Source organism: Oncorhynchus mykiss, chromosome 6, assembly GCF_057628025.1.
Source record: "Oncorhynchus mykiss isolate SJ-2025 chromosome 6, ASM5762802v1, whole genome shotgun sequence".
In the NCBI taxonomy this organism is placed as follows: Eukaryota; Metazoa; Chordata; class Actinopteri; order Salmoniformes; family Salmonidae; genus Oncorhynchus; species Oncorhynchus mykiss.
The window spans coordinates 23,118,405-23,130,557 of NC_143027.1; the positions used below are offsets into that span (position 1 = coordinate 23,118,405).

Below are 12,153 nucleotides of genomic sequence, written 5' to 3' on the forward strand. Positions count from 1 at the left end.
AAGGTAATCTGCCTAAATCACTACCTACCCGTAGCACTCACGTCTGTAGCCATGAAGTGCTTTGAAAGGCTGGTCATGGCTCACAGCAACACCATTATCCAAGAAACCCTAGACCCACTCAAATTTGCATACTGCCCTAACAGATCCACAGATGATGCAATCTCTATTGCACTCCACACTGCCCTTTCTCACCTGGACAAAAGGAACACCTATGCGAGAATGCTATTCATTGACTACAGCTCAGCATTCAACACCACAGTGCCCTCAAAGTTCATCAATAAGCCTGGGACTAGACAAGGACCCTGGGACTAGACACCTCCCTCTGCACTTGGATCCTGGACTTCCTGATGGGCCACCCCCAGGTGGTAATGATACGTAACAACATATCCGCCACACTGATCCTCAACACAGGGGCCCCTCAGGGGTGCGTGCTCAATCCCCTCCTGTACTCCCTGTTCACTCATGACTGCACGGCCAGGCACGACTACAACACCATCATTAAGTTTGCGGAGATTATTTCTTATACATATTTTTTAAACTGAATTGTTGGTTAGGGGCTTGTAAATAAGCAATTCACTGTAAGGTCTACCTACACCTGTTGTGTTTGGCGCATGTGACTAATACAATTAAAGTTGGTTAATTTATTTTCATTGAATAATTTCCTTATATGAACTTTAACTCAGTAAAATCTTTGAAATTGTTACGTTTATATTTTCGTTCAGTGTTCAAATAAAATCTATGCTTTTAAAGAAGCTCAGCTGAGACCAAATTCAGCACTACTGAGTGGACAGCGCAGTGGACAGGGAGACGGTATGTGCAGCCACGTAGAAATAAATGTTTCATTTGGAAGCTTTAATTTTCATATTGATCAAATGTAAAACATATTTACCAATGCATTTTAAACAAATTGAATGGATAAATTTGCATTATTTAGCGCCCCCCCAAAGTTTGACTTTTGTTGCATTTAGGGGAGCTAATGTCTAATTTAATTTTTTATTTAACTTGGCAAGTCAGTTAAGAACAAATTCTTATTTACAATGACGGCCTAAGAGCAGTGGGTTAACTGCCTTGTCAAGGGGCAGAACGACAGATTTTTACCATGTCAGCTCGGGGATTCGATCTAACAACCTTTCAGTTCCTGGCCCAACGCTCTATCCACTAGGCTACCTGCCACTCATTCAGGGAAGCTGATCCCCCACTGGCTCCACTGTAATTCACACCCTGCTTTAGCTTTCATATCAGCAATAAATAATAAAAGGTTAAATTACTACAAACCTTTATAGGGTTAGGGCTCCCACATGGCCATAGTTCCATGTTAGCTATCTGCATCTCTGAACACCTGTGTGTAAACAAAGACTGACACCACAGACGTGTTGTCACCGAAAAATACAGTCAGCTCCAACTGTTAAAAAAAGTGTACAGTAAGTGTATATTTTGCATTTGGAAATTATTTTGATGTGATATGACAACGAGTTTGTTTCTAGAACCATACAGCAACTGAGAATCGATTTCACGGTTAGATGGAGTATTTGGCTGCCAGAGCCAATTAGTCTCTGAACATGTTAAGGTCCTTGTACTATAAGGATTGATGTTAGGCTCCTTTAGTCCATAAGTGTCTTTCACATCACACATAGTAGCTAGTTATGCAATAAGGCACTAGGGGGTGTGGTATAAGGTCAATATACCACGGCTACGGGCTGTTCTGATGCACAACACGGAGTGCCTGAATACAGCCCTTAGCCGTGGTATATTGGCCATATACCACAAACCCCCGATGTGCCTTATTGCTAATATAAATTGGTTACCAACATAATTAGAGCAGTAACAAGAAATGTTTTGTCATACCCAGTTAATCAGCATTCAGGACTCAAACCACTGGTTATAATACAGAATTAATTCAAGGTTGAGCTTACCTTGTAATCCTCAAATAATTGATGAAGGAGCATGATGCTAATACAATTCAAATGCCAATTTCCCCCTAAAAGTTTATTAGAAAGATTTAGTCAACATTACAAGAATGCTTTATTTCTTCATTTAATTCAGCACAATACTTGTTTTAAAAATGGTGAAGATGCAGGAGCAGAGTGAAGATTCAATGTTCTATGATAAAGAAAGTTATACAGAAATAAACAACTAAGTGTCTTGTGATATTTCCATAGTTGTTTTAAGAACCATTAATTGCATTATTGACATTGACAGTGAGAAACAGGTGGTGACAGAAGTTGATGAAACATGAAATGAAAAAATTGTGAAACAACTCTGCACAGCTTCAAACAAGGCATTTCTGTGCATTATCAGCCATATTGTTACATTGTTCCTGGTTGAACAGTCATATGTGGCAAAGACTAGTTGCAATGGAGTGCAAAACACCTGAGGTTTTCATGGTGACATATCCATTTACCCTTGTGGACAAAACAACAAAACATTTTGCTTTCATCAGGTCGGAGTGGATATCTTTTCAGTATTGGCAGCACAAAGGGCAACCAACCCTTCAGACGCGAAAGACAAAAGCAGAATAGAGAGCAGGACATAAGTCCACTCATGCCACCTTATTTCTTGCCTTGCTTGGTGACCATGTTCCGTGGGGGTGTGACTGGACGGCTGCCATTTGGCTTCTTCTTCTCAGCGGGCTTCAAAATCTACAAGTGGAATGGACACAAGTAATCCAACCTAAGATGATGTTTTGCCCACTGCAATAGCCTTTACATCGTACAGTTCGACATAATGACGAGATTGGTTATAGCGTTAAGATCTCCATACACTAGTACTAATACAATCATTGACACATTTACATTCCCGCGATAAGACAGAGTACATTCATGATGAAATACTCACCTGAAAAGAGCACATGAGGGTCTCATCCACACTCATCATAGCACCAGCATTGTCAAACTCCCCGCAGTAGTTGGGTGCTGAGAATAAAGTCACAAGCTGTCGCTTGGCGAAGAACTCATAGCCGTCCTCAACAACCTGCCGAAAAAACAACATTGATTATAATTGGGTTAAAAATAAAAACAATGCATTCAACTCCAGACAGTACAGTGAAAGTATGCAGACATACCTGATGGGCGCGACAGATCAGATCCAAATCATGTTTGTGCAGGAACTTTGCCACAACCTCTGAGCCAAAAGTAAATGAGACTCCTCTGTCATTCTCTCCCCAGCCGAGGACATCCTTGTCTGGATCTGACCAGAGCAGGTCACACAGGAGGCCCTGGTCGGGGACGTCGGTGGGCCGCATGACGCGTCTGATCTGCTCCATGGACTGGAGGTCTGGTGACAACCCTGAGAGACACAGATGGAGATGAACAGCAAGAATAAGGTTAATTGCAGTAAGAACTTGTTGGTAAATGAGAAGACAATTGAAATAAAATAAAATAGTATTTCTTAATATCACAGCAATGTCTTAGTGTGTCCTAAAACAGGACCACTTCTCTTCATGTTTAAGGATTACTAAAATGCAACCTACCTCCATGGCAACAGAAGATCTTCTCATCAACAATGGCAGCAATAGGGAGGCAGTTAAAGCAATCTGTAAATGTTTTCCAGAGCTTGATGTTGTACCTTCTTTTACCTAGAATAATAAAATGTAATTTTAGGATGATAGTAAGCTAGGCAATGCTTATGACAGGAACCTATAACAAAATGCAATTTATGTAGATACAAAGACTATATTCTGTCAGAGAGTGCAGGGTTATGATTATTACAGCCACCACATATCACTCACACTCATCATAGAATCCATATATTCTGTTGATGGAGGCGCACTCATGGTTTCCCCTCAGCAGGAAGAAGTTCTCTGGGTATTTGATTTTGTAGGCCAGAAGCAAACAGATGGTCTCCAGAGACTGCTTCCCCCTGTCCACATAGTCTCCCAGAAATAGGTAGTTGCTCTCAGGAGGGAAGCCCCCATACTCAAACAGCCTCAATAGGTCGTAATATTGCCCATGGATGTCACCTGCAGAAGGCAAATGATTTCAACTTCAAGTTCTACACATCCCTCATTGGGATAGAAGACACTTCATGTAACAGTTATGTTCACCAAATATTGATGATTACTCACCACAGATCTTGAGGGGGGCTTCAAGTTCAAGGAGGATAGGTTGGCTGAGAAATATCTCCCTGGACTTGAGGCACAATCCTCGGATCTCGTTCTCCTGCAGCTGCACATTCTTACCAGGCTTTGCTCCCCTGACTTAAAATGAAACAATCCTGATGAATCTACAAGCAAAGATACAGTATCTACCTAGTTCGCCATCATACTCATTGCCATGTTGTCTGGATAAGGGTGTGAGTGGTGACCATCATTTCAGATTTCTCATGTTAATGACTTAATCGTTCACTGACTGACTGGGGCAGCTAGTAATTGACTGAGACAGTGCCCTGGATCATGTAGCTAAAGTAACGTTAGTTACATAGCTAGCTAACTACTTTGAATGAACATTTCTTAATGTGTCGACCGGGACAAATGTCAGGTTAACATTAGCTAGTTAGATATGGGCAACAACAGCCTTAACTAATGTTAGCTAGTTACTAGCTAACTTTAGCTTAGCTAGCTACCGATAGCCAGAGCCAACCTGCGTCAACAACTAACGCGTTATCTAGCTAAGGCTTGCCACCAGTCATCTAACGAAGTAAACATAATATTGCATAAATAACGTAAGATGAATGTACTCTTTCCTTACCTTCTAAAAGACGCTGGATGATACTGTCTATGTTGAGTTTGTCAACATCGGCCATGGCGACGTAGAAAAAATGGCTGAGTGAGCTGCAAATCTAGTGCTGGTTAGCTAACGTTAGCTAGTGGTGGCTACGATTGGCTAGCTTCACTAAATTGCTGGTTCCAAGAACGTGTAGAAATGACACCCTGTTATTTGGTTATCATACAAAGTTATATTATACCTAGCTAACTACTTCAACATCTTAGTGTTATACAAAACACCTAATATTAGCCGTCTACCGGGACAAAATAAACGTTAGCCTATCTATTAGCCGTTAACGATGCCCTCTGATCTAGCCACACCCACTTTCCTACTTCAGAGGAATCTGCCCGAACAACCTTCTGGGTGGATTTGATGGCCGCTGCCATCTACTGTGCTGGCCTAAGATAAACTACCCTCCTAGGTGTGCCACACCGTGACATCCGTGCATGGCTGCTGCCACAGTGCCAGCCTCCTCCCTAAATATTTCAGCCTCCGTAGAACTTGATTGTCAATGACAATATAATTACTGTGATTTTCCTCTTCCCCAGAAGAACTGATTATTTTACTAATAGCCAAGCTTAGATTTATGAGAGAGGAGCAGGCGTCTGGTAACAAAACAATTTCAGACACCTCATTACTTGTAATTGACCATTCGTGGTTTTTGTTGCAATATTTGTATTGATAAATCTAAGGTTTTCAAGTGCACATCCTTGTTCACAGGACAAAACATTTGTGGAATCTCTGAACAAGATTACAAATCCACACTTGTGAACCTAGACTCTTTAGATGATTTTAGAACGTGTACCAGCTGGGGCTGGTACAGTTCAATTCATCTGATAAATCACTTAGTTACAGTTGGATCTATATCCTGTATGAAAATGGATTATATGCGATTAACCTGAAAATCCTTTATTTACAAGATGATCATGCACATCTCCAGATAGCTTTGATGCGCAGCGGGGCGACGTGTAACAGAAGAGATGCAAGGACAGTTAGCAAGAGGTGGATTTATTCCGGGCCCTTCTCTTCCCCATGTGTGATGATGTAGATCAGATTCCTGTAGTCCAGGTGTCCAGCCACATCTGGAGGGAAGGCGGTTGTAACGGCCGTTGGTGGAAGAAGGTGAGGACCAAGGTGTCTGATTGAGAACCACACCCGGCCAAACAACACAGAAATCAAAAACATAGAAAATGAACATAGAATGCCCACCCTAGTCACACCCTGGCCTTACCAAAATAGAGAATAAAAACCTCTCTATGGCCAGGGCGTGACAGCGGTGAACATCTGTTCCATCTGAAGGAATAGATCACAAAGCCTGTTTGAGAATATTATGAAAGTGGTTTTGCTTAGTATGTAAAAAAAAAATATCAGTGATGATGGTTCTAAACTTTTCGCGGGAGAACCCATCTGCCTGGGTTGTTAACATCTCAAATCGAATGGTATTGGCCACAAACACGTGTTTAGCAGATGTTATTGTGGGTGTAACGAAATGCGTGTATTTCTAGCTCCAACAGTGCAGTAATATCTAACAATTAATATCTAACAATTTCACAGCAATATACACAAATCTAAAGTAAGGAATGGAATTAAGAATATAATATTTGAACAAGCAATGTCAGAGCGGCATAGACTAAGACACTGTTACACTGTTATTTTATTATTATTATATATGTATATTTTTTAACCTTTATTTAACCAGGTAGGCAAGTTGAGAACAAGTTCTCATTTACAATTGCGCCCTGGCCAAGATAAAGCAAAGCAGTTCGACACATACAAGAACACAGAGTTACACATGGAGTAAAACAAACATACAGTCAATAATACAGTAGAAAGATAAGTCTATATACAATGTGAGCAAATGAGGTGAGATAAGGGAGGTAAAGGCAAAAGGCCATGGTGAAGTAAATACAATATAGCAAGTAAAACACTGGAATGGTAGATTTGCAGTGGAAGAATGTGCAAAGTATAAATATAAATAATGGGGTGCAAAGGAGCAAAGTAAATAAATACAGTAGGGGAAGAGGTAGTTTTTTGGGCTAAATTATAGATGGGCTATGTACAGGTGCAGTAATATGTGAGCTGCTCTGACAGCTGGTGCTTAAAGCTAGTGAGGGAGATAAGTGTTTCCAGTTTCAGAGATGTTTGTAGTTCGTTCCAGTCATTGGTAGCAGAGAACTGGAAGGAGAGGCGGCCAAAGGAAGAATTGGTTTTGGGGGTGACCAGAGAGATATACCTTCTGGAGCGCGTGCTACAGGTGGGTGCTGCTATGGTGACCAGCGAGCTAAGGTAAGGGGGGACTTTACCTAGCAGGGTCTTGTAGATGACCTGGAGCCAGTGGATTTGGCAACGAGTATGAAGCGAGGGCCAGCCAACAAGAGTGTACAGGTCGCAGTGGTGGGTAGTATATGGGGCTTTGGTGACAAAACGGATGGCACTGTGATAGACTGCATCCAATTTATTGAGTAGGGTATTGGAGGCTATTTGATAAATGACATCGCCGAAGTCGAGGATCGGTAGGATGGTCAGTTTTACGAGGGTATGTTTGGCAGCATGAGTGAAGGATGCTTTGTTGCGAAATAGGAGGCCAATTCTAGGTTTAACTTTGGATTGGAGATGTTTGATGTGAGTCTGGAAGGAGAGTTTACAGTATAACCAGACACCTAGGTATTTGTAGTTGTCCACATATTCTAAGTCAGAACCGTCCAGAGTAGTGATGCTGGACGGGCGGGCAGGTGCAGGCAGCGATCGGTTGAAGAGCATGCATTTGGTTTTACTTGTATTTAAGAACAGTTGGAGGCCACGGAAGGAGAGGTGTATGGCATTGAGGCTCGCCTGGAGGGTTGTTAACACAGTGTCCTAAGAAGGGCCAGAAGTATACAGAACGGTGTCGTCTGCGTAGAGGTGGATCAGAGACTCACCAGCAGCAAGAGCGACATCATTGATGTATACAGAGAAGAGAGTCGGCCCAAGAATTGAACCCTGAGGCACCCCCATAGAGACTGCCAGAGGCCCGGACAACAAGCCCTCCGATTTGACACAGTGAACTCTATCAGAGAAGTAGTTGGTGAACCAGGCGAGGCAATCATTTGAGAAACTAAGGCTATTGAGTCTGCCGATGAGGATGTGGTGATTGACAGGTGATTGACGGAGAAGGTGCGGTGGGATTCGAAATGGTCGGTAATCTGCTTGTTGACTTGGCTTTCGAAGACCTTAGAAAGGCAGGGTAGGATAGATATACAGTGCCTTGCGAAAGTATTCGGCCCCCTTGAACTTTGCGACCTTTTGCCACATTTCAGGCTTCAAACATAAAGATATAAAACTGTATTTTTTTGTGAAGAATGAACAACAAGTGGGACACAATCATGAAGTGGAACGACATTTATTGGATATTTCAAACTTTTTTAACAAATCAAAAACTGAAAAATTGGGCGTGCAAAATTATTCAGCCCCCTTAAGGTAATACTTTGTAGCGCCACCTTTTGCTGCGATTGCAGCTGTAAGTCGCTTGGGATATGTCTCTATCAGTTTTGCACATCGAGAGACTGAAATTTTTCCCATTCCTCCTTGCAAAACAGCTCAAGCTCAGTGAGGTTGGATGGAGAGCATTTGTGAACAGCAGTTTTCAGTTCTTTCCACAGATTCTCGATTGGATTCAGGTCTGGACTTTGACTTGGCCATTCTAACACCTGGATATGTTTATTTTTGAAACATTCCATTGTAGATTTTGCCTTATGTTTTGGATCATTGTCTTGTTGGAAGACAAATCTCCGTCCCAGTCTCAGGTCTTTTGCAGACTCCATCAGGTTTTCTTCCAGAATGGTCCTGTATTTGGCTCCATCCATCTTCCCATCAATTTTAACCATCTTCCCTGTCCCTGCTGAAGAAAAGCAGGCCCAAACCATGATGCTGCCACCACCATGTTTGACAGTGGGGATGGTGTGTTCAGCTGTGTTGCTTTTAAGCCAAACATAACGTTTTGCATTGTTGCCAAAAAGTTCCATTTTGGTTTCATCTGACCAGAGCACCTTCTTCCACATGTTTGGTGTGTCTCCCAGGTGGCTTGTGGCAAACTTTAAACAACACTTTTTATGGATATCTTTAAGAAATGGCTTTCTTCTTGCCACTCTTCCATAAAGGCCAGATTTGTGCAATATACGACTGATTGTTGTCAAATGGACAGAGTCTCCCACTTCAGCTGTAGATCTCTGCAGTTCATCCAGAGTGATCATGGGCCTCTTGGCTGCATCTCTGATCAGTATTCTCCTTGTATGAGCTGAAAGTTTAGAGGGACGGCCAGGTCTTGGTAGATTTGCAGTGGTCTGATACTCCTTCCATTTCAATATTATCGCTTGCACAGTGCTCCTTGGGATGTTTAAAGCTTGGGAAATATTTTTGTATCCAAATCCAGCTTTAAACTTCTTCACAACAGTATCTCGGACCTGCCTGGTGTGTTCCTTGTTCTTCATGATGCTCGCTGCGCTTTTAACGGACCTCTGAGACTATCACAGTGCAGGTGCATTTATACGGAGACTTGATTACACACAGGTGGATTGTATTTATCATCATTAGTCATTTAGGTCAACATTGGATCATTCAGAGATCCTCACTGAACTTCTGGAGAGAGTTTGCTGCACTGGAAGTAAAGGGGCTGAATAATTTTGCACGCCCAATTTTTCAGTTTTTGATTTGTTAAAAAAGTTTGAAATATCCAATAAATGTCGTTCCACTTCATGATTGTGTCCCACTTGTTGTTGATTCTTCACAAAAAAAATACAGTTTTATATCTTTATGTTTGAAGCCTGAAATGTGGCACAAGGTCGCAAAGTTCAAGGGGGCCGAATACTTTCGCAAGGCACTGTAGGTCTGTAGCAGTTTGGGTCAAGAGTGTCCCCCCTTTTGAAGAGGGGTATGATCGCAGCTGCTTTCCAATCTTTGGGAATCTCAGACGACACGAAAGAGAGGTTGAACAGGCTAGTAATAGGGGTTGCAACAATTTCAGCATATAATTTTAGAAAGAGAGGGTCCAGATTGGCTAGCCCGGCTGATTTGTAGGGGTCCAGATTTTGCAGCTCTTTCAGAACATCAGCTGACTGGATTTGGGAGAAGGAGAAATGGGGAAGGCTTGGGCGAGTTGCTGTGGGGGGTACAGTGCTGTTGACCGGGGTAGGGGTAGCCAGGTGGAAAGCATGGCCAGCCGTAGAAAAATACTTATTGAAATTCTCAATTATAGTGGATTTATCGGTGGTGACAGAGTTTCCTATCCTCAGTGCAGTGGGCAGCTGGAAGGAGGTGTTCTTATTCTCCATGGACTTTACGGTGTCCCAGAACCTTTTTGAGTTTGTGTTGCAGGAAGCAAATTTCTGCTTGAAAAAGCTAGCCTTGGCTTTTCTAACTGCCTGTGTATATTGGTTTCTAACTTCCCTGAAAAGTTGCATATCACAGGGGCTGTTCGATGCTAATGCAGAACATCATAGGATGTTTTTGTGTTGGTTAAGGGCAGTCAGGTCTGGAGAGAACCAAGGGCTATATCGGTTCCTGGCATGCTTATTTAAGATGGTGAGGAAGGCATTTTTAAAAAGAGAAGAGTAGTAGTAGTTATTAGAAGTCTACATACAGTATGTACTGTATGTAGGATCTTAATTTGATTACTCTTTTGTTGCTGAGAATTTTCAGGAAATGCAGGAAATGCAGCAGGAAATGCAGCAGGATATGCAGCAGGATATGCAGCAGATTATGCAGCAGGATATGCATATGTTTAATGTATTTCAGGTTTAAAAAGGCTTATTAGAGTTTGTAATTTCCACTTGGACATTTTAGACTCCTTTTGTCCTAACAAAAAAATCTATCAACCCCTGCAAAAATGTCCATGAATTATTATCCAGTGTGTCAAGGGTGTCCAACCCCCCCGAATCTGAGATCTGATAGGTCGTCTCTGAATATAATTAATCATTTTGACCAAGACCAACACCTGACAGCAAGACTCACCAATCTCACCGGAGAAAGCATCAGAGCAAGCGAAACAGCGCACCTCTGTCTTGGTATGTGTAGCCCATGTACCTGATACTGTCTGGGCTACAGATACTAAGACAGAGGGGCGCTGTTTCCCTCGCTCAGATGCCTTCTCTGGTGAAATAAATTCAGCCACTTGCGAATTTAAGGAAAATTATGAAACACGGCTAGACACAAATGAGAAATCATTCAAGTTAGTTTAGCTACCATTTGAACAGGGAAATGTACCAAACCTAATCTGAAGCATTTAATACATTGAACCATCATATTTATATAGAAAATAAATCCACCTTGCATTGATTAAGGTTCAAAATGTTATGGCCCTCCTAAACTGGGTCTGTGCCCCACCTTGGCCACCCCATTCAAAATGTTCTGGACAGACCACTGTGTACTGCATGTGTCTATGGTTGTGTTACTGCAAAATCAATGGAAAAGAAATGTAACTAGCTTCGGAGAAGCCATTTATCAAGTTGGTCTACTTACTTCTTTAAACTCGTGGATCTGGGCCTGTTCAAACATGGAGAGAACACATTGGAGTTGGCTCCCTCTGCTCTCTTCTTTGCTTTCTGTGGGCCTGGATTTAACAAACACACAGCAATTGGTACCATGATCACCTGAGATTGTTAATTTATTATTGGCTTTTTCACAAAATGAGATCATGTCAGCAAACTAAATATCTGACCGAGGTTACTATAACCTACTTAGATCATGCCAGCAAACTGGACCACTTCCGGTGAAACTGGGGGTGCATAATTCAAATAAATATTATGGATTTTAAACATTTTGGTACATATAAGTGTCTTATATCAGCTGAAAGCTTAAATTATTGTTAATCGAACTACACTGTCCGATTTACAGTAGATATTACAGCAAAAACATGCCATGCGATTGTTTGAGGACAGCGACCCACATACAAATATTTTTCGACCAGCACAGGTTTCATACATTCACATATAATGATTAAATATTCTTTTTGAAAATCATCCTCTGATTTATCATCCAAAGGGTCCCAGCTATAACATGTAGTGTCGTTTTGTTAGATAAAATCCTTCTTTATATCCCCAAAAGTTTGTTTAGACTTCAACTTGCAGAGAAAGGAACCCGAAATCTACCCCTAAACTTTGTTTCAACAAGTCAAAATAAATTTCTATTTACTTCTCAGATACCCTAAAAATGTAATCAAACTATAATATTTATTTGGGAAAGAAGTATGTTCAATAGGAAACCGCTTTTGGCAGGTGCGTAATTTCTTCATGGGGTGCAAACACGGATTTCCAAGACTGTGACCTTCTACTAAAACTTTTATTTCTTATTTGTTTGTCTGAAACGTTGAACATAGATAGCTGACACCCCGTGGAAGCCATAGGAATTGCATCCAATTTACAATATGGCCTTTCTCTTGCATTTTTAAGAGGATGGTCTCTCTCAAAACAACAATTCT

At 41.6% G+C, this 12,153-nt stretch overlaps 1 protein-coding gene across 1 annotated transcript; it reads right to left on the reverse strand.

The window, feature by feature from the left end:
- Window positions 1-1,965: 1,965 nt before the first annotated feature.
- On the reverse strand, window positions 1,966-5,199 carry LOC110525529 (serine/threonine-protein phosphatase PP1-gamma catalytic subunit A). Its single transcript, XM_021605717.3, has 7 exons — window positions 4,686-5,199; window positions 4,064-4,195; window positions 3,728-3,958; window positions 3,470-3,574; window positions 3,062-3,285; window positions 2,836-2,970; window positions 1,966-2,639 (listed from the first exon to the last, which is right to left on the reverse strand). The coding sequence occupies exons 1-7, from the start codon at window positions 4,738-4,740 to the stop codon at window positions 2,550-2,552; spliced, it is 972 nt and encodes a 323-aa protein (XP_021461392.1). The 5' UTR covers window positions 4,741-5,199; the 3' UTR covers window positions 1,966-2,549.
- Between the last annotated feature and the right edge of the window lie 6,954 nt (window positions 5,200-12,153).